The sequence below is a fragment of the Parasteatoda tepidariorum genome, chromosome 9, assembly GCF_043381705.1.
Source record: "Parasteatoda tepidariorum isolate YZ-2023 chromosome 9, CAS_Ptep_4.0, whole genome shotgun sequence".
In the NCBI taxonomy this organism is placed as follows: domain Eukaryota; kingdom Metazoa; phylum Arthropoda; class Arachnida; order Araneae; family Theridiidae; genus Parasteatoda; species Parasteatoda tepidariorum.
The window spans coordinates 25797743-25816307 of NC_092212.1; the positions used below are offsets into that span (position 1 = coordinate 25797743).

Here is an 18565-nt window from a genome sequence, read left to right on the forward strand (position 1 = left end):
GAATTGGAGGAGTTTATATATATATATATATATATATATATATACAGAGAGAGACATTTTTTTATACAATATTATATCAAAACGCGAAATTCGAATGTTAGTTTTAGACTCATTACTGTTTTCGAGCTTTATTTCTAATTTAAAAAAGCACTTAAAAAACTGTTTTAAAATTTAACATTCATAAAATATCTTATAATTCACTAACTATAAATGTTAAAATTTAACTTAGTCCCAACTGAATGGTGAAGCTAATTTTGAGCTACAATGCGCTTGTTTTATTTTAAATGATTTTAGATGTCATACAATTTCTGTAATTAAAATATTTAATTTACATTAATGTTGCTCAGTAAAATATTTTTATTTTTTGCCATTATTCAAGAACATTACTCTTAGTTTATTTTAAAATATACATTTTGTATTACGTGATGTGATAAAAAATCATCGCTTTTTCCCTATGTTTATATTTTTTCGATAAACTTTATTTATTTATTTATTTGATAAAAAGGATTTTTTTTTAAGTATCAGTTTGGTCTTCTTCAGCTTTGAATGAATATAATGTTTAAAAGAATTTAATTTTCTGCATATATATTACTTAGTTGACTGATAAAAAAGAAGGAAAAGAATTAAACTAATAGAATAAGAACGAATGCATGAATTGATTACGATGGGTCCATCTTTTGGCCTGCCTTATCTGCCTTCCTTAATTTCAAAAAGCAATGGGTAAGTCAAGGCCTGAAAACGAGACGGAAAAGAGAAAATACTTTTAGGAAAACTATTTCAATATTAGATAGCATTTGGGAGGAGTTAGTCTATTCTCAGCAATAAACAATTCATTGTAAGTAATTTTTCTCAGCGAAGAAGCAATTCAATACAAAAGTTGTATCCCTTAATAACAATTGCTGGTTATAGATTTTTATTATTCCGAAAAAAAGCTAAAAAATGAAATTTATTTGTTACAGTTATTACTCTTTTCCATCTCGATTTATATAGGCTTTCTGCCCTGTGTAAGTCAGCACAAAGGGGCATTTTCCCTGGAGTTATATTTTAAAGGATAGTATGAAACTACCGAAGTATTGTCTTCACAAACGGATGAATTAGGATTTTTTGGTTTTCCTGATCGGTTTTCCTGATCTATATTTTTTCTATCGAATATCTAATAAGTATCGCTTACGAAACGCCTGTCGAATTCAAAGAAAAATAATGACTTAAATTAGCGTTGCAGTTGTTACTGAAAATCCAAGAATCTATTAGCTTTTAAGTGTTCGCTCCGTGAATGTTGTCAAGGCAGTATTGCAGCTGGTAGTATTGCAATACGGCTACACAGTTCTACATTTCATCATTATACTTCTACGTTTCCCACATTTACTATATTTTTATTATGCGTTCTTTCTTTCCTTATCTTATCTTTCTCATTTTTCTTTCTGTTTACTTAAAATAACAAACCTTTTTAACTGAAAATGAAATGAAAATGTGTAAAAAAAATTGAAATGAAAATGAAATGGAGGTCAAAGGAAATGAAGTAAAATAGAAAAACTATAAATCGAAATAAAATTTATAAAAGGTCCTTTGATTTGTTTAAATCTTTTAATCTTTCTTACTCAGGCAAATTTTTTCGCAACTCAAAGAAAAAGCTAAAGGGTCTCAGGGGTGATCAAGGATACATGAGCATATTTGATTTCTTTGACGGCTGCTGCCATATTAAAAAATACTGCTCCAAATTAAAAAATACTGGTCAATCCAACGTGTTTCATTTTTTAAAGAGGGTAATAATGAAAAAAAATATAAAAAAATAAAAAATGAATAAATAAATAAATAATAGGAAGGAGCTGTTTTAAGCAAAACGTAGTAAATAGAAAGTTAATTAAACTATTCAATTTAAATTTGATAAAAGAAAGATCAATCCAGTTTTAGAATTAAATTCTACATATTGTATTTATTTGATGTGTTTATTTTATCCAGGGCAGAGTTTTTCTTTACTGGACTGCAGCCAGAGATATATCAAGCAGCTTCCTACTTCCTTACAGTTCGATTCTTCCAAGCTTACAAGCTTAAATTTCCAAAACAATCACATCGCAGCACTATCCATGAGCACATTTTCGAAAGTGGACCACATAGAAGAGCTTGACTTATCAGAGAATGAAATAATGAAGATTGAAAACTTCACACTACAACCTTTCATGTCATTGGCTCTTTTGAGGTTATCCCATAATCATCTGTCTGAGATTACTCCTGGTCTTTTGGAGGGATTGAAAAATTTGAGAATTTTAGAAATTGGTTACAACAGCATTCAGAGAATTAAAGCCTCTGCCTTCCAGTCAACACCTCTTCTGCAAGAACTGAGGATGCAATACAATCCTGTATTTGAACTTCCAGAAAATATGCTTCAGTAAGTGTTATAATTATATTTTAATTAGCAGATAGGGCCGGGATAGCCTGGTAGGTAGGGCACTCGGCCCATGTCCAAGTGGTCGTGGGTTCGATCCCTGTTGGCCGAAGACTCCCCGTGCAGTAAATGATGACTGATGCACGTTAAATCTGTCGAGTCTCAAAGTCCTCCATGTTCCCATAACAAATCAATACCTCTGGGGGTACTGAATTGGAGATTGATCGTTCTCTGATTCAGGTCAAAATTACGATCTGTGATGAATGAATGGATGCATAAATTGGCCCATCCTATAAACGGATGTGACGTATGGGTGTGGCAGAAGTCGAATTCTTGGCCATAGATGGCACCACTGGAAAACAAGAACAATCTCACCTCCTCTGCCTTATGGCATACGTCAACAACAACAATTAAAAGATAACAATTTAGTTTTTGTTATCTAGGGAGCTACGCCCAGCTCTTTTCGCTCATCAACTCCTACAATTACTTCTCAATTATTTTTGTTTGTGATTGTTTGAGTAATATACAGATTGTTACATCTGACTTCAATTACAAGGTCCCAAAATTTTTATTATACGAACACTGATTTAATTCCTCTATTAAACTCCCGATTCCATATCAGGATAAAATTTAAGTCTAATAATTTTGATTGGTTACCTGAGCAACTTTCTCTTGTTGAGTATAAGTACTAACTTGTTTTTTAATTACTTATTTAAGGGGCGACAGCACAATAGAAGCCTGTAATGTATTTTTTTAACGAATTTTAGGCGATTATGATAAACTTATCTTAATAATTTTTTTAAATCGAATTATACATATTTTAATATTTGTCTTATCATGTTACAAATAGAAAATTTAAAGAATTTGCGCATATATGTTACACAATGTTTATAACTTCTTTTTTAAATGTTATAACTCATCCATAACTTCCTGTACTCCTAAATTAAAAAAAAAATCCCCAACTGTCAAACTATCGAAAAAGGCAATAAATTTTTGTTTTCATTTTTGGAAAGTTTTACTGTGGTCAATTTATAATTTATAATGGTTAATTATGTGATAATTGATTATCCCTTTAATTTTTGGTAACTTTCAATGCTCATTAAATATTATATCAATCTTTTGCGTTGACTGAACAAATTTTTTTAAAATTTATTATAAAAACAAATATAATTATTTTAGCTTTAAATGATTATGAAACGGTAACTAAATATCTTTATCAGAAAAATGTTATATAACAACGTTACATTATGCGACTAGCTTCTCAGAATCTAGCTGATCTGAAATCTATGGACAGAATCTCTTATAGCTAAAGTGACGGAAAGAAACACCCATTGGTGTAGACGTATAAGTACGACCACTTTTTCACATGTAGACCACTTTTTGTGGTCGGGCATTGAGAAAGATAAAGAAGAATTTGATCTGGCTGGAGCAGGAGGGACTTGCATTGCAACTGTTTCACATATTATCGCCTGCTTTTTCTTTTCTGATTCCACGCATGTAAATTTCGTCTGCTGATCATTTCTTCCGCCCTTTTTGAAGAAATCGTCTGAATAGAAATTTCTCCACGCTTAGGCTAATTTATGTATTCTAAACGCATTGTACGAAACGAGACAATTTTTTCTCGCAGCCGTACTTCTACAGTTCTGTCTGTTCTTCGTCAGTCCCTGAACTAAATTCAACATGGACTCAACGTTTAGGACTTTGTTCTGCTCATCGGGGTGTCCATCTGTTTCTAATTCAGTACTTAAGACTAAGATTTTGTACCCTGATCATAAAGACTCTGAAAATTTCTCATATAGCTTCATTTACGAGGATAATTGGGGAAATGTTTTCAAATTTTCTCTCTTTTTTTTGGTTGTTTACAGCTTCCTGACATCGTGATTCAGAAAGGAGGCACTCTGACCATATCGCCACCGAGTGATCTCAGTGAACGGAATTTACTGTCTAAGTCTTCTTCGGTGCCTATCGATAGTCATGTGCTGATTGATACTTTACAGAACAGTTTAACAGTAACTTCTTCTGCTGCCGCAACTGGCTGACATCACCAATTTCAAAGGAGGCTTTGGTTCCTATGATTTCAGTCTCAAACGTATCCTCCCAGCTCGCAGATGTGCCGGATTATGTTTTGGATAACTGACTCCCCTAAAAATGAAAAGAAAGAAAAAGCCTAAAATCACCAGCTGTATCTATCATCACGAGTGCTCTGAATTCCAATGTGGAAGAAAATCTGACTCCTGCAGTTAATGCAGTGAAGACCTCTGAAATAAATCCTGTTCAAGAACTGTTACTTCAGAGAAACATTTTAAGGTTCTAATCTGGAGCATTCCTACTGAATTTTATCCAGAAATTTTTGTTAATTAAGCTAAAGATGGGTTATAGACCATGGATATCATCCAGTTTAAAAGAAACACTAGTTAAGCCACTAGCAGGACTGAAAGTCTGCATACGTCAAAACGAAAAATATCAAAAATCTGTAAAAAAGACATTTTACACTAGCCTGTTTTCGAAAAAATAAAATATCCATGACATAAAAAAATTTTCAACAGTTATATTAAATACATAGAACTGCCTCTTGCTCGAAAAATTAAATAATGGAATAGTTTTTAGTTAAAAACATGTTTACTCCTTAAGAAAACCATCTGTAAATGATATGGTTGCACTGTCTGTTCTTTTTCGTTTTACTTACAAGCCTGGCTTCTCTAACTTTTTCTTTTGCTATTCGTTGATATGATCGAACAACAGTCGATTTCGGATTTGCATTTTTATACCGATTACCTAATTTGGGAAGAGAAATTTAGAAGGGCAATAGCAATAATCCAGTGCAATAGCAAGCATACGGATACTTTTGAAATAAATGTTACGGATAAACCAAGGTGTACAAAATGTGAGGATGACCATTATTCCTATCTATGCCAAAAGAAATATATTCCTATTTATGTCAAAAGATCCAATTAGGTCAGATATGCAAGTACTTTAATGATAATCTCCAATTTTTTTTATAAAAGTTATTTTTTATTTTTTGACCTGCAAAATAAGGAAGTCGTTAGAAGCGATGAATCGTTCAATGGCACTTCGTGCCATTCTGCTGAGAGTTTCATCATTTCCAATTGGTTGGTATCAGTAGGTTGAAATGTCTTACTCCAGTAGGATTGTTAGTATTCAGAAAAAAAATTATGGTAAAAGCTTTAATTTCTATCTCATTTTTTAAAAATAACCCTGACTATAATTGCATTTCAGAAAAAAATACCTTATTTTATCACCATATTTCATTAAATATTTTAATGTTTATATTTTGATCTGAAATTAGACGATTGCGGTATTTTTAAAACTAAAACGGTAACTTACAGTATAAAATATCGGATTGATCTGCTCATAAATGTCCTAGAGCTTTTTTCATACAGTGTTCCTTACGTCTAAACAAATTGTTGCATTTTCAATACAGTAGTCTTAAACGGGTCAAAAAATAAAGTTAGAACTGCACTTTCAAATCTTTTACTATATTTAATTTCAACCTATTCCCACTGCTATCTCATAAAAAACACACTGTATGTATGTTGTAGTTATTAATCAGTTTTGCTATCTTATAAAAAACACACTGTATGTATGTTGTAATTATTAATCAGTTTTGGCAATCAGAGACATTTCATTCCTCTCTATAATCAGCTAGATATAAAGTAGCTTTACTGCCAGCTTTTCCTCCTTTGGGTATAACATACAGTTATGTTCCAGTTAAATTGATATCAATTAATAAACGATAAATGTTATTTTTCTACCATACAGATACTTACCCAATTTGCAGAAATTGGATCTCCAAGATACAGGATTAGTTAGATTACCAAGTGAAATATTCAAGCCAACTCCTCATCTTCAGTGGCTTTCGCTGTCCAACAATGCTTTTGAAACAGTTCCCGAAGAAGCTTTGTCTGAAGCCGAAATGCTGGAGAGTCTGGATCTTAGTGGAAATGACTTCACCTTTTTCGGTATTTCACTTGTGGTGTTCATGCATTTGCTTTAATGAACATGAATTTGTCATTTGTTTACAGTGTAAGGAAGGGGATTCTGTTCAGCAGCTACAAACTTGAAGGTCAGGTAAAAAAACATCATCGCTGGGATTCAAACCCGGTTCACCTCATTCGAAGGCAAACGCTCTATCACCTGAATCATCACAGTTCTCAGTTGCTATTTTCTAAAACTTTAGACCAAAATTTCGAAATTTGATCGGAGAATAACCATAAAAATTGCGGAGATTTTATTCTTGTTTGTATTGAGGCAATTTTCTTGATCCCTGAAATTTTCGAAATTTAAAGAGGGTGAATGTTTATAAAATGAAAATTATTACTATTTTAGTGATTATGCTACTGTTAAAGTCCGAAGTCCTGTAAATTCTAGGTTTTACCACTAAAATATAGACATTAAGACCACACGATTGTGGAGATAAGATATAAAGCCAATATGTGTATGTTGGTAATAAATTCATTTTAAACCAAGTTTAAACTGAATTAACATTTTCTTCTCTACTAGCTACCATGTTAAAATTAAAAATATCCTAACTGCTTCATTTCAAAAGTAAAAATGAAAATTATTTAATAATCTATTCGACTGCGCATGGATTATTTTTTTAACTTCGCAGATTATTGTTCATAACAAAATAACTTTCTAACTTTAATGTTTTATGCTAGTTATAAATAAAAGTACTTTTCATTAAATTTCATCAGGTCTTAAAGGGCTTACCAAAGTGGTTTGATATAACTCCTAGGTTTTACCTCAACGGGTTAGAAAAAGGCCGAAATGGAATCATATTAAAGCATGCTTCGGGCTTATACCCAGTCATTTTGGTAAAAGCTTAATTTTTTCCGGTATAACCAAGGCTATACCAGACTTCACGTTTTTACCGTAACAATTATATTACTATCAAAAATGAGTGGTATTACTCTGACACCAGCGCGTCCCAAATGTTTCGTTGCAATGCGATTAAAAAAAAATCAGCTAGCATCATCACCTCAGCTTAACTTAATTTGTTTTATTTATAATTATTTCATTATACATTATTAATTATTATTCTGCATTATTAATCATTATTCTGCATTGTTTGTCATTATTTTGTATTATTTATCATTATTCTGGAATTTAAGTATATGCTGACTTTTTCTTATAGTGCAAGGAGATTTTAGGAGACTTTCTAAAATATCAATATTATACCTCAATAATCTCCCGAAATTGGAAAGAATTGAGAAGGACGCCCTGGCAGGACTTCAAAATCTTAAGGCATTTTATTGTAGTTTCAATCCTAAATTAATGTTCATTGATCAAGAAGCATTTGGCAGCAAGAATTCAACAGTATCTAACTACAGAACACCACCTCGTGAACAGTTGTATTTGAGGCAAAACGCATTAAGGTGAGGTAAAAGCGAATGAACTTTTAATAAACAAAAAAGAGAAAATTATTTTATTTTTGTCAGATTAAAAATGTAAGGCACATCGCTTTCGATAGAATTAAGCTAATTATGGGTAGTAACGAATGCCTTACGTTTTTTAATTTAGGTTTGATAGAAATATAATAATTATTTAATCCTTTTTAATCTACTTCAATAATGTAATTTCTAAAAAAAAATTTCTTTATTTTTGCTTTGAATTGATAAATTCTATTTATTGTTAAGAGACGATTTAAACTTTTATTGTCAGCAGGCAGATAGCTCCACTGGAGATTTGACAGCTTTAGTTAGTCCTAGTCCTAGTGTTTAGATTTTATTGGGCACCTGGGTCGCGAAGCGGCCCCTATCCCATTCATCTGGAATTTTTGAACAGTTTTGGTTGAGCAATGAGGTAAGCAGGCAATGGAGTTGCTTTTATGAATGTTTCAAGCTCTTTGCTTGAATAACTAAAAAGGAATCAAAAATAAATTGAGCAGCTTGCTCTAAACTGTGTTTGTTTGATTTTGGAGTTGTTCAGAATTGTATCAGCATGAGTAAACGTTATTTTCAGAAAGGTTGATGAAATTATTTGTTTTGATAGTTATGATATGAAGCGTCGGAGGTGAAATGTGCAGCTATTGGTCTGTAGTTTTTATCTTTGATATAATTTTCAAATTTAAAGATTTCATTAAAATTTGCTGTTTTACATTCTATGGCTTTATCGAAAAAATCTGCGTTTAGCTTGTATATATGCTGTGATAGAGTTGGTATTTTGAGGTCTGCATGTATATTGGTATTCCGGATGAACCATCTTGCACAGGTTATTTTTCTAAGGATCTTGTTTTGGCATTGGTTTAATTTCTTCAGTAGAGGTTGAGGTATCGTTGTCCAGGCAGGTGAGGCATAGGTAAGTATTGAGCGGATCATTGCTGTATATAGTAGCTTCTTTAGTTTAAGTGACATATTCTGATTATATATTAATGGTTGTATGGGCTTTAGTTAGTCACATGGGTGAAAGCCCTTATACAGCAAGACGGAAAAGAGAAATACCTGGTACGTGAAACATTTCATTCCAGCATTTTTTTCGAAAAAAATGAAATATCTGTAACTATCAAGATTTCTTTTATAATTCTGGCATATATATAAAACTGCTTCTTTTCCAAGATAAAGTAGATATTGTTGAAACATTTAAAAAAGGAATAAGTAAACTCCTCCCCAAAACTAGCTATAACTGAAATGGTTTTACTACCAGCCTTTCCTCTTTTCCGTCTCGCTTTCACCCCTGGTTAGTCAGAAGGTGATAAGAATTTTGATTAACGATAAATTCTCTGTGACGATAATTGTTGTGACAAACTTCGCTTATGTGTAAGCTGTCAGAAAACTATGGAACAGGGTTCCAGCGGCCCTAGAAAAAATTAAGTATTGATAGAAAATTTAGGTTAACGCTAGAAAATATTTCTTATTTTAATATATTACTTTGTCGTTAAGTGGTTTAGAAGCTGGAATTTTCATGCATATGTACTTTCTTTGAAAACAATTTTTAGTGGTGGTTATACAGAAATAAAATTATCGATTTTTGTTTAATTTTTATTAAAACATTTTAAAATTTACACTCTGTGAAAACATGCAATCAGGCACTGAACTTCACTTGAGATTTGAGCACTAGTCAGAAAGTAGTCGAAATTTTAATTTCCACCCGAGCCGAGTTAATAAAAACTTAGTAGAAATTTACGGTGAAGTGATTATAGTTGCAAATATATAGTAGATAATTGAAATGAAACAATTGAACCATTAAGAACATTTAAATGTGATTCTCTTAAATTTTAGAATGACCCGAATTTTTAAATAACATTTATTTTTATTCTCTTAACACGTTGAGCACCGCGTCAGCCATCGGTGGCTGACACTGAACTTTCCATTTAGGCTGCGTCAACCACTGGTGGCTGACACTGAAATTATATTTAGGCTCCACCGCTTGCTGACACTGACCTTTCACATAGGCCGCGAAAAACAGCTGACTAACAGCGTATAACATTATATAGAACTATAAAATTTACACTCTTTTATGGAATTGCAGAAAATTTATTCAAAATTTACTTAATTATTGTGATTCTTTGATTTAATAAATTCAATTTAGTAGATTTTTATCCACCACTATTTTTAAACAATTTGTAGGCATATATAATTCACCACTTTTTCGTATATGTATAACAGCCTTCTATGCGGATGATACCGCGATACTCAGCCGATCCTTAAATGTAAATAATGCAATTAAAAGACTACAAAACAATGTAACAGATATTGAAGCCTGGTGCAGCAGGTGGAAGGTTAAAATCAATAGCTCCAAATCAAACCTTCTCATTATTCGCAAAACATATAAAAAGAAAATTATAAAATACGAAAAAATCTTATTATTCAACGAAGAAGTTCCCAAAGTTTCTAAAGCAAACTANTAAGGCTTTTATTCAATTTTTTCCCCGAGTAGTATTATTCCACTTCCTAGTTTCTTCTCTAAAGCAAACTGGGAATGAAAGTTTTACTGTCAAAATTACTAAATGTTCAAATATTATCATTATTTAAATTTTCAGAACGTTGAAATCTCCATTAGAAAAAGAACAATGGTCTGCTCTCAGTTATGTTGACTTGGCTGATAATCCATGGAAGTGTGATTGCAATATCGTATGGATGACAGTGTTATCACAGGAGACGAAAATGAATATAGTGTAAGTCTATATTAAATTTAACTTTTCGAACATTAGTTTTAACTCTTTCTTTCATAAATTATTTGAAATAAAAAACCTATTTTGTATTGCTTTTTTTTAATCCAAAAATTGTAGGGAAAAAATTTGTTCCTTTATTTCTTTTTTGTTTGAAATAAAAAACAGCAGGAAAATGTTTTGAGCAATTATTTTGAATATAAATAATTAGACGCCATTTGAAGTTACGACTATTTGCCTGATATTTATTGACCTTATGATATGATTTATTGAATGTAGACATTAGAAAACTTCTGGTGTATCCCTCCGCTTATGTTATGCTTACGAGACGATGTGTGAACAGGCTAAATAGTCTAAAAAGCTTTATTATTGTGATTCGAACTTAAATTTATGCGTAATTTTACCATTCATAAGAGTTATCTGTAACTTATAAATTCTAACAGGTCGTGAGCATAAAACAAATTTAAGAAAATTAATTTTGCCATTCATAAGAGTTTTCTGTAATAAGAGTCTTCAGTAATTTATAAATTCTAACATGTCGTGAGCATAAAACAAATTTAAGAAAATTAATTTTACCATTCGTAAGAGTCTTCTGTAATTTATAAATTATAACAGGTCGTGAGCATAAAACAAATTTAAGAAAATTAATTTTACTATTCATAAGAGTCTTCTGTAATTTATAAATTCTAACAGGTCGTGAGCATAAAACAAATTTAAGAAAATTAATTTTACCATTCATAAAAGTCTTCTGTAATTTATAAATTCTAACAGGTCGTGAGCATAAAACAAATTTAAGAAAATTAATTTTACCATTCATAAGAGTCTTCTGTAATTTATAAATTATACCAGGTCGTGTAGCAGGTCGTGTCTTGAGTGTTATCCCTTATTTTTCTACATTTGCATAAAATAGCGGCGTTTGTTATTTTATGGGTAGCATCATAGCTAGCGTGCGGAGTTCTCAGAATTCATTTGTTGCTTGTTTCAGTGAATTGAAACAAAGCGTTATTTTGGAAGATGAAAAAAACTACAAGTATAATAATATTGGATGGTGAGCTTTTTCAAGTTTAGGTGAAAAAATCAATTGGAAATAGGAACCGGGAGTCTTACGACAAATTGTAATCCTAGCGTCATCTGCGAAAAGTATACATATTTGTACGCATACAGCTCTAACTCCTTGACTACGAATTTTAAAAAATTGTTTTTTTTTTTTGTCCCGTTTATTATTCAAAAGGACAAACTAGGTCACAAATAAGGCAAATTTAGTATTTGGCATTTTTCTGACAAGCGGTTATAAAATTTAGAGGCTGGGTCATATATGTCCCGGCCGTACTTAATGGTGGGATACATGTGTCCCACCTGTAATGATCGACTTGCTACAAGAACATCTATCATTCCGGAAAAATTATATGGACTTTTTTTTACATGATATGATACAGGGTGAAGCAATCTTTGCATAACCCGACGTTACACATTGGACAACTCATATTTGCTCTTTTTTCCATGTTCATTTGAGAAAATATGAATAAAATATGAATGGACATAACAATTCCAATAAAGAATACGAGTGGGATATATCTTTCCCAATGAAGAATACTAGTGGGATATATCTGTCCCAGCGCAAGATCACTATGCTATTTCATGCAAGAAACTCTTGAGCACCATCTAGGGGATATTTGACACATGAAACACGTATACTTGGTTCGACTCTACGACTGGGACATATTACAATGAGTTTCTAAGTGCTTTTCACCCCATTAGTAATTTTTAAACATTTGTTGGGACAAATGAGTCCCGTTAGTAGTTAAAGGGTTAAAAGACAAATCCTCAAAAATGATTTGATTATTAGCAAATAATCACGAAAACTTACGTTTAAAAAATATTCTAGTTAGCAGAAAACCAGTGATGGCAAAGAAAGTGACAATTTTTTTTAAAAACAAACCTCGTGGTTATGTCAGACAAAACAAAAGAAATTTAATTTTATGCAAGAATTAAGGCGTTTCAATACACAGACCTTTACAGAGTTTTTTTTATCTCATGGAATCAGGCAACAGGAAAAAATAATTTATAAAACAGTAAACACAAATTTGATGAAAATTTTACATGAGATTTAATAGTTTTGTCTAGTTTATTATGCTTGACATCAATAAATATATTTGTCAAAATTTTTTTCGTAAATGTGTATGCATGCTGGAAATATCCTATCACTAAACATCAATAAATGGCAAACAAATTTTATTCATATTAGTTGAGAAAACTACTGTGCAAAATTGTAATTTCAAATTGCTTCTTCGAAGTGGAATCTTAAAAAAACAACTAAGGAAAACTTGATGCGTGTAATAAGAAATATTTTAGAATTGATATTTCTTGGAGAGATTCATCAACAATTTAGAAATTTTTTCTTTAAAAAAATATTTCACTTTTTACAACAGAGAATATGAAAACTTTAAATTCTGGAACAGACTCTTGGTTTTATGATGCATAGTAACTCTGAATTTAAAACTAGGTTTACGGACGTTTCGTATATACCTATCTCTGCGTCAATTTGACACATGAACGAATACATATAACAGCAATTACAGAGATGCCAACTTGCTCCGGACAGCAAATATATATTTTAAAGTGGTAGTAATTCAATTTAATAGATTTTTATCCATCACTATTTCTAAATAATTCGTAGGCTTATGTAATTCACCACTTTGTATTTACAAAATATATTTAGTAGTTATTCACCCTTCTTTTAAATATTTTGGCGTGCCTGGAGCAGTTGGTATCCCTGTACTTAGAAAGCAATGTAATTATATACTATAAGAAAAATATGATATATATATATTTATGAAATATTCTAGTATTTTATTTTTCAATACTCGAACTAAGCAACTGAAACCTTCAAAATCGAGACACTCTGACATCAATTGACATTCTGCTTTCGTTCTTTCTATTATTGCTTATCGGCAACAGTTGTTTATCGTTTGTTTCATTTGAGATAACGACAGCGGATAACGGATCGAAGTAGTGTCGGTACATTGTCAAACTCATTTATNAAATATGAGATATATATTTATGAAATATTCTAGTATTTTATTTTTCAATACTCGAACTAAGCAACAGAAACCTTCAAAATCGAGACACTCTGACATCAATTGACATTCTGCGTTTGTTCTTTCTATTATTGCTTATCGGCAACAGTTGTTTATCGCTTGTTTCATTTATGGTAACGATATCGGATATTGGATCGAAGTAGTGTTGCACGTTTACTCAAAATTTTGTCGAAATTACGATCGCGTCAAAGTGACGCATATCCGTAGAGATAGGTATACCACAAAGAGAATTTCAATATTTCAACGCTTTTGAAGAAAATAGACTTTAATATATATTTACCTCGATCAATGGATAAAAGTCATAACAAAATAAAAATGCCAACGGGTTTTGTAATTTTCCTTATAAAATTCGAAATGCTTGAAACTAACGCGTCCCGTAAACCTAGTGTTAAATGTGAGTTTTTAAAGTTGAAGTGAGAGATAAATACGAAAATTTTTACCATAACGAAAGAGAAATTCTTCAATAACATTTTGAGACAGTGGATCAGTGTATTTCGTTTCTTTCACAAATTAACTAAAAATTTATTTCCAGGTGCGATAACCCTCCTCATCTCCGAGGACGCCCTCTTGGAACAATTCCTGCTGCAGACTTAAAATGCGAATTCAATTGGGAATTGGCAAACTTTGTTCTGATCATTTCATGCATTTCAGCAATCGGTATCATTCTCGTAGCAGTATCAGTATCAGTTTGCTCCAGAACTCCTGTTGGGCTCTACATTCGCGCCAAGAAACAATTTTCTTACGCCAAAGTAACACCTAAATCTGAAACATTGGATTTAGAATGGGATCCATCAGCGGATATATAGTTATATTTTATTGTTTTTTTTATTGAAATCTGTGTGAATTGAATTTATAATAATTTCTGAACAAGTCAAAAAATTAAATGGAAAATGTCACTCATATGCTGACTGTTGATTATTATAGAAGCATTTATTCCTTAAAAATTTCTCAATGTAAGATTTTAATTCGAATTGATATTATACTATTTTATTCGTGTTTTTTTATCATATTGTCTGCTATTTTCTTAGAGCTGCTACTTATCCAGATCGAGTTTTAAAGTAAGACGGAAAAGGTTTAAGACTAGTAATAACTGGTTTAACTAACTGGTTTAAGGCAATAAGAGACGAAGTAAGTGAACGAAAATTCGTCACAAAAAAAAAATCGAATTTTCTATTTTTTGTGTTTATGATATCTAGACATTTAACTAAACATTTTAAAAAGAAAACTTTTTAAATCGGATCCGAATTGGCGAAGTTATGGCGAGTTTTGTTTTGACCACGCCTCTTTGTTTACATTTTCTTGTCTATGCTGTAGCTAGCTGTATACCCAAGTAAGATTTTGCCTGTTTTTGAAAATTGCGTTTATTTTTTTTTTAATTTTAAAGCATCTAATTATTTAACTAGTTCATAACATAATATTTATAGTAATTAACGTTTTAAAAAAAGAAAATATACATTCGAAAGCGGAATTAGCAATAAATAACTAGAAAAAGCCATTTTTCTCAAAATGTCCTTTTTGGCAAATTTACGAATTTCAAACTGCTCATGCAAAATGAAATTTTTATTCTATTGAGCTGAAAATTTGATACTATATACTTATGAATGTTATTAACACTTTGTTGGAGAAGTTTTTTTTCATCATCATCAAATTTTATCTGGGCGCCTGAGGCCGTTAGTGGCCCTTTTCCCATCCGTTTTGAAATGTTGTCTTTAAGGTGGCTCTTTCTGGTAATTGGAAAAATGCAAATTGGAGTGAAATGGAAATTAAATATTTTGTATTTTGGATAAGATTACGTCACTGCAATAGTAAGCTGCCATCGGCCTGAGATTTATGTCTTCTCTAAAGAAATTTTTCTAAAAAAAATGTATTATATTTATATATGATCTTTTATTATATTTATACTTGGAATTATATTATATTCTATAATATTTATACTTAGCATTGTATTTATATATGATCTTTTATCACTATCTGATGCTTTTTTTCCTAAAATGCTCATTTTTGACTGCTCTTTTATGTAAATTTCGGTAGTAATTTTATTTCGATATTAAATAAATAAATAAATAGATTACTCCCAACGATTTTCTTATGTTACCTAATATATAATATTTTTGGAAGAATTTCGTCTGATATAAAAAATCAATATAATTCCACAGTTAAATTTCTTTAAATTTTTTTTTAATTTTAAAATATATTTTTGAAATTTTGTAACTATGTTGTTTTTAACAATATAAACTTGTACTGAAAATTTCAAACCAATCTCTTGATAATATCTAAAAAAATTAAAGTCCTTTATCGCTAACTAACTGTTAATTAACTGGTTTTTCCTGAGCGTTAAATTAAACTCTTACTTTTCTAAACTGTTAACTATTAATCAATATTTTCTTATTCCAGCGCAAAAAAAAAACAGTTTTATAGTTACGTTAATACTGTTATTAAAATACATTGGTAGTTATGGATAGGTTAATCTTCTCGAAAGCAAGCTATAATTATGATGATGATGGAGTATGGTAAAAACTTCCTTTATGGCTAAGGTCCAGGTCCTTTTATAATTTCTTCTGGAACAAGGGACGCAACATCCTATCAATCTTTAAGGGGAAAAAATGGTTTGAGAATTTAAGGAGGACACACAATGTTTGAATATCATATTTTGGTTGAATTGATATGGTTGCGAGTGACAATTTAGATATTTTTTTAAATGTTGCACAACAAAACATATATTTTCTGATATAAATTCTTTCCATGAGTGTCAGTACTTAATAGGATGACATACCTTGGTTATTTGAGCAGTAAGAGCAGCATAAAACGAGCATCTTTAGAATTTTCTTTCTAATTCATGTACTGGGAGTCAATCTTAATGGCTCCAGAGACTGACCTTAAATGTGTTAGTTAATTAGTGCAGGAGATATTTCAAGTTGCAAACTCAGGTACAAAAACGTACAGATAGGTGACAAAGTAATACAAACCCTTCAGTAACAACTTTATCTAAATAATCTTTCTTTTATCAGCAAAAGTTTTTGCAAGATTTTACATGGCAAAACTGATGGCACAATTTGAAAGAGAATGCTTGAAACTTTTAGAAATGAAGTTATTTTTACCTCTGCAAAATTAGGATCACCCAAAATAAGGAAAGGAAGTTTGCCACTTCTTTAAAGATTTAATTTCAGCAATTTTGAAATTATTCCGTAGGATTGCAATATTGATATTAGAACATTAAAAAAAAAAAATTATAGTGCTATTGAAAAAGGAAGGAAGATTTTAACTTCCTACTCTCACATTTTGGTCCATACAACTTTTGCATGTGGGTAGAAAAAGGAACCTTTCTAAAAGCTTCAAATAGAATCTCTCAAATTGAACCAATAGTTCCGCCATATGAAGTCTTCCGGAACATATGCTGTTAATAGAAGTATTGTTTACAAAGAGATTTGTATTATTTTGTCCCCACTTTGTACCTACTTTGGTTAAATGTACCTTTTTCGCGGCAGATTTGGATTCTTGACCCTCAAAATATTGGGGGTACCTGCAATCTGGAAAACATGCGGTCCTAATAATTAGATAGGAGAGTGTTCAAAAGCTTCGTTATTTATTTTACATCTTGTGTGTTTCGCCATCTCAAAAAATCATATAGTTGAACTTTTTTTTCTCATATACTATTTGATCGATTATCTTCAAATTTTAGATTTTGTAATTTTAAATTACGTAAAATTAGTTTGGTGTCAAAATCTATGTATCAAACAATTCTAATTTGGTTTTTATCATCATTAAGTTAAACAATAAAATAAAACATATTATTATTAAAAAAAATTACTTTTGGAATTGAATTTATCTTTGGATAGATGACTTTTATAACTGTGTGATTCCATATAAAGAACATGTCAATAAACATGTTAATAAAAAAGTAAAGCAAACACTAATAGGTCTAACTCAATGTACTAACTCTGACAAAAAAATAATTAGGTTAGGTGATCGAACTGTTAAAATTGATTCCCTATTCGTAAAAATTCGGTCATTAAATGGATAAAAAATGTTATAGTGTTAAATAATTTACTGCTTTTTTCCCACTGTACAAAAGAATGTACAATAATCTTGAATGTTTTTCATATTTCAATGTTTTATTTGTATATTTACAAATGGTGCACTCGTTTTTTTCCCAAAAGTAGTCATAACGTTATTATAATATAATCATCAATATTTTAATGTCAAGAAATAAAACAACAAAATTTTCAAATATATATTTAAATTATTAATGTGCATATGGTTTGTTAAAAAAATGATATGATGCAATAGTTTTTCATTCACATGAGCCTCAATCTCAAACCAGTGCTCCAGATACAGGTTCTCGGAATGTATCATATGAGTAATCTTTCATATCTTCGTTCGTAGATGAAGTACTTTCTGATGCCTATAAATTATTTTAAAAAAAACTATTAAACTGATTAACTACTATAAAAGGTTGTTATTAACAGTGATTAGAATTAGAAAAAAAGAATTAAAGAAAAAAGATTTGAAAAGAAAATTATAAGTTTTTTTATTAGTTGCGCATAAGATGCAAGTACATAAAATCCATACGATAAAACAAAATTACAAAGAAAACAAGGAAAGAAATAAAAAGGAAAAATATTTTTAAAGGAGAAGAAGAAAAATTATCAAAAAAATTATTTTAAAAAATCGATATTACATGACGAGATTATATCTTTCTGTTATTTTGTTTTCTGGCTATTTAAATTTTTTTTTTTAAATTCTAAAAGATTTTTTTTCAATAATTTTTTTAAATAATTTTTCTTCTTCTTAAAAATTTTATTTCCCTTTTATTTCTTTCATTGTTTTCTTTGAATTTTTATCTTATTGCATGGATTTTATTTATTAGTAGCTTATGCCCAGTTAGTGAAAAAAAACTTATTAATTCTCTTAGTAAATTTCCTTCTTTTTTATTGTCTCTTTATATATATATATATA

At 30.4% G+C, this 18565-nt stretch overlaps 2 protein-coding genes across 2 annotated transcripts in view; one reads left to right on the forward strand and one right to left on the reverse strand.

Moving 5' to 3' along the window:
* The window catches only part of LOC107445044 (leucine-rich repeat neuronal protein 1), a 24201-nt gene extending 9692 nt beyond the window's left edge, over positions 1–14509 (forward strand). Inside the window, exons 3-7 of the mRNA XM_043049933.2 lie at positions 1960–2386; positions 6164–6363; positions 7539–7779; positions 10383–10517; positions 14142–14509. Of these exons, the coding sequence (XP_042905867.1) occupies positions 1960–2386; positions 6164–6363; positions 7539–7779; positions 10383–10517; positions 14142–14415 (1277 nt within the window). The 3' untranslated portion in view covers positions 14416–14509. The remainder of the gene's footprint in view (positions 1–1959; positions 2387–6163; positions 6364–7538; positions 7780–10382; positions 10518–14141) is intronic.
* A 3268-nt stretch (positions 14510–17777) lies between these two features.
* The window catches only part of LOC107445030 (nephrin), a 63739-nt gene continuing 62951 nt past the window's right edge, over positions 17778–18565 (reverse strand). The window contains exon 20 of the mRNA XM_043049932.2: positions 17778–18011. Within this exon, the coding sequence (XP_042905866.1) occupies positions 17922–18011 (90 nt within the window). The 3' untranslated portion in view covers positions 17778–17921. The remainder of the gene's footprint in view (positions 18012–18565) is intronic.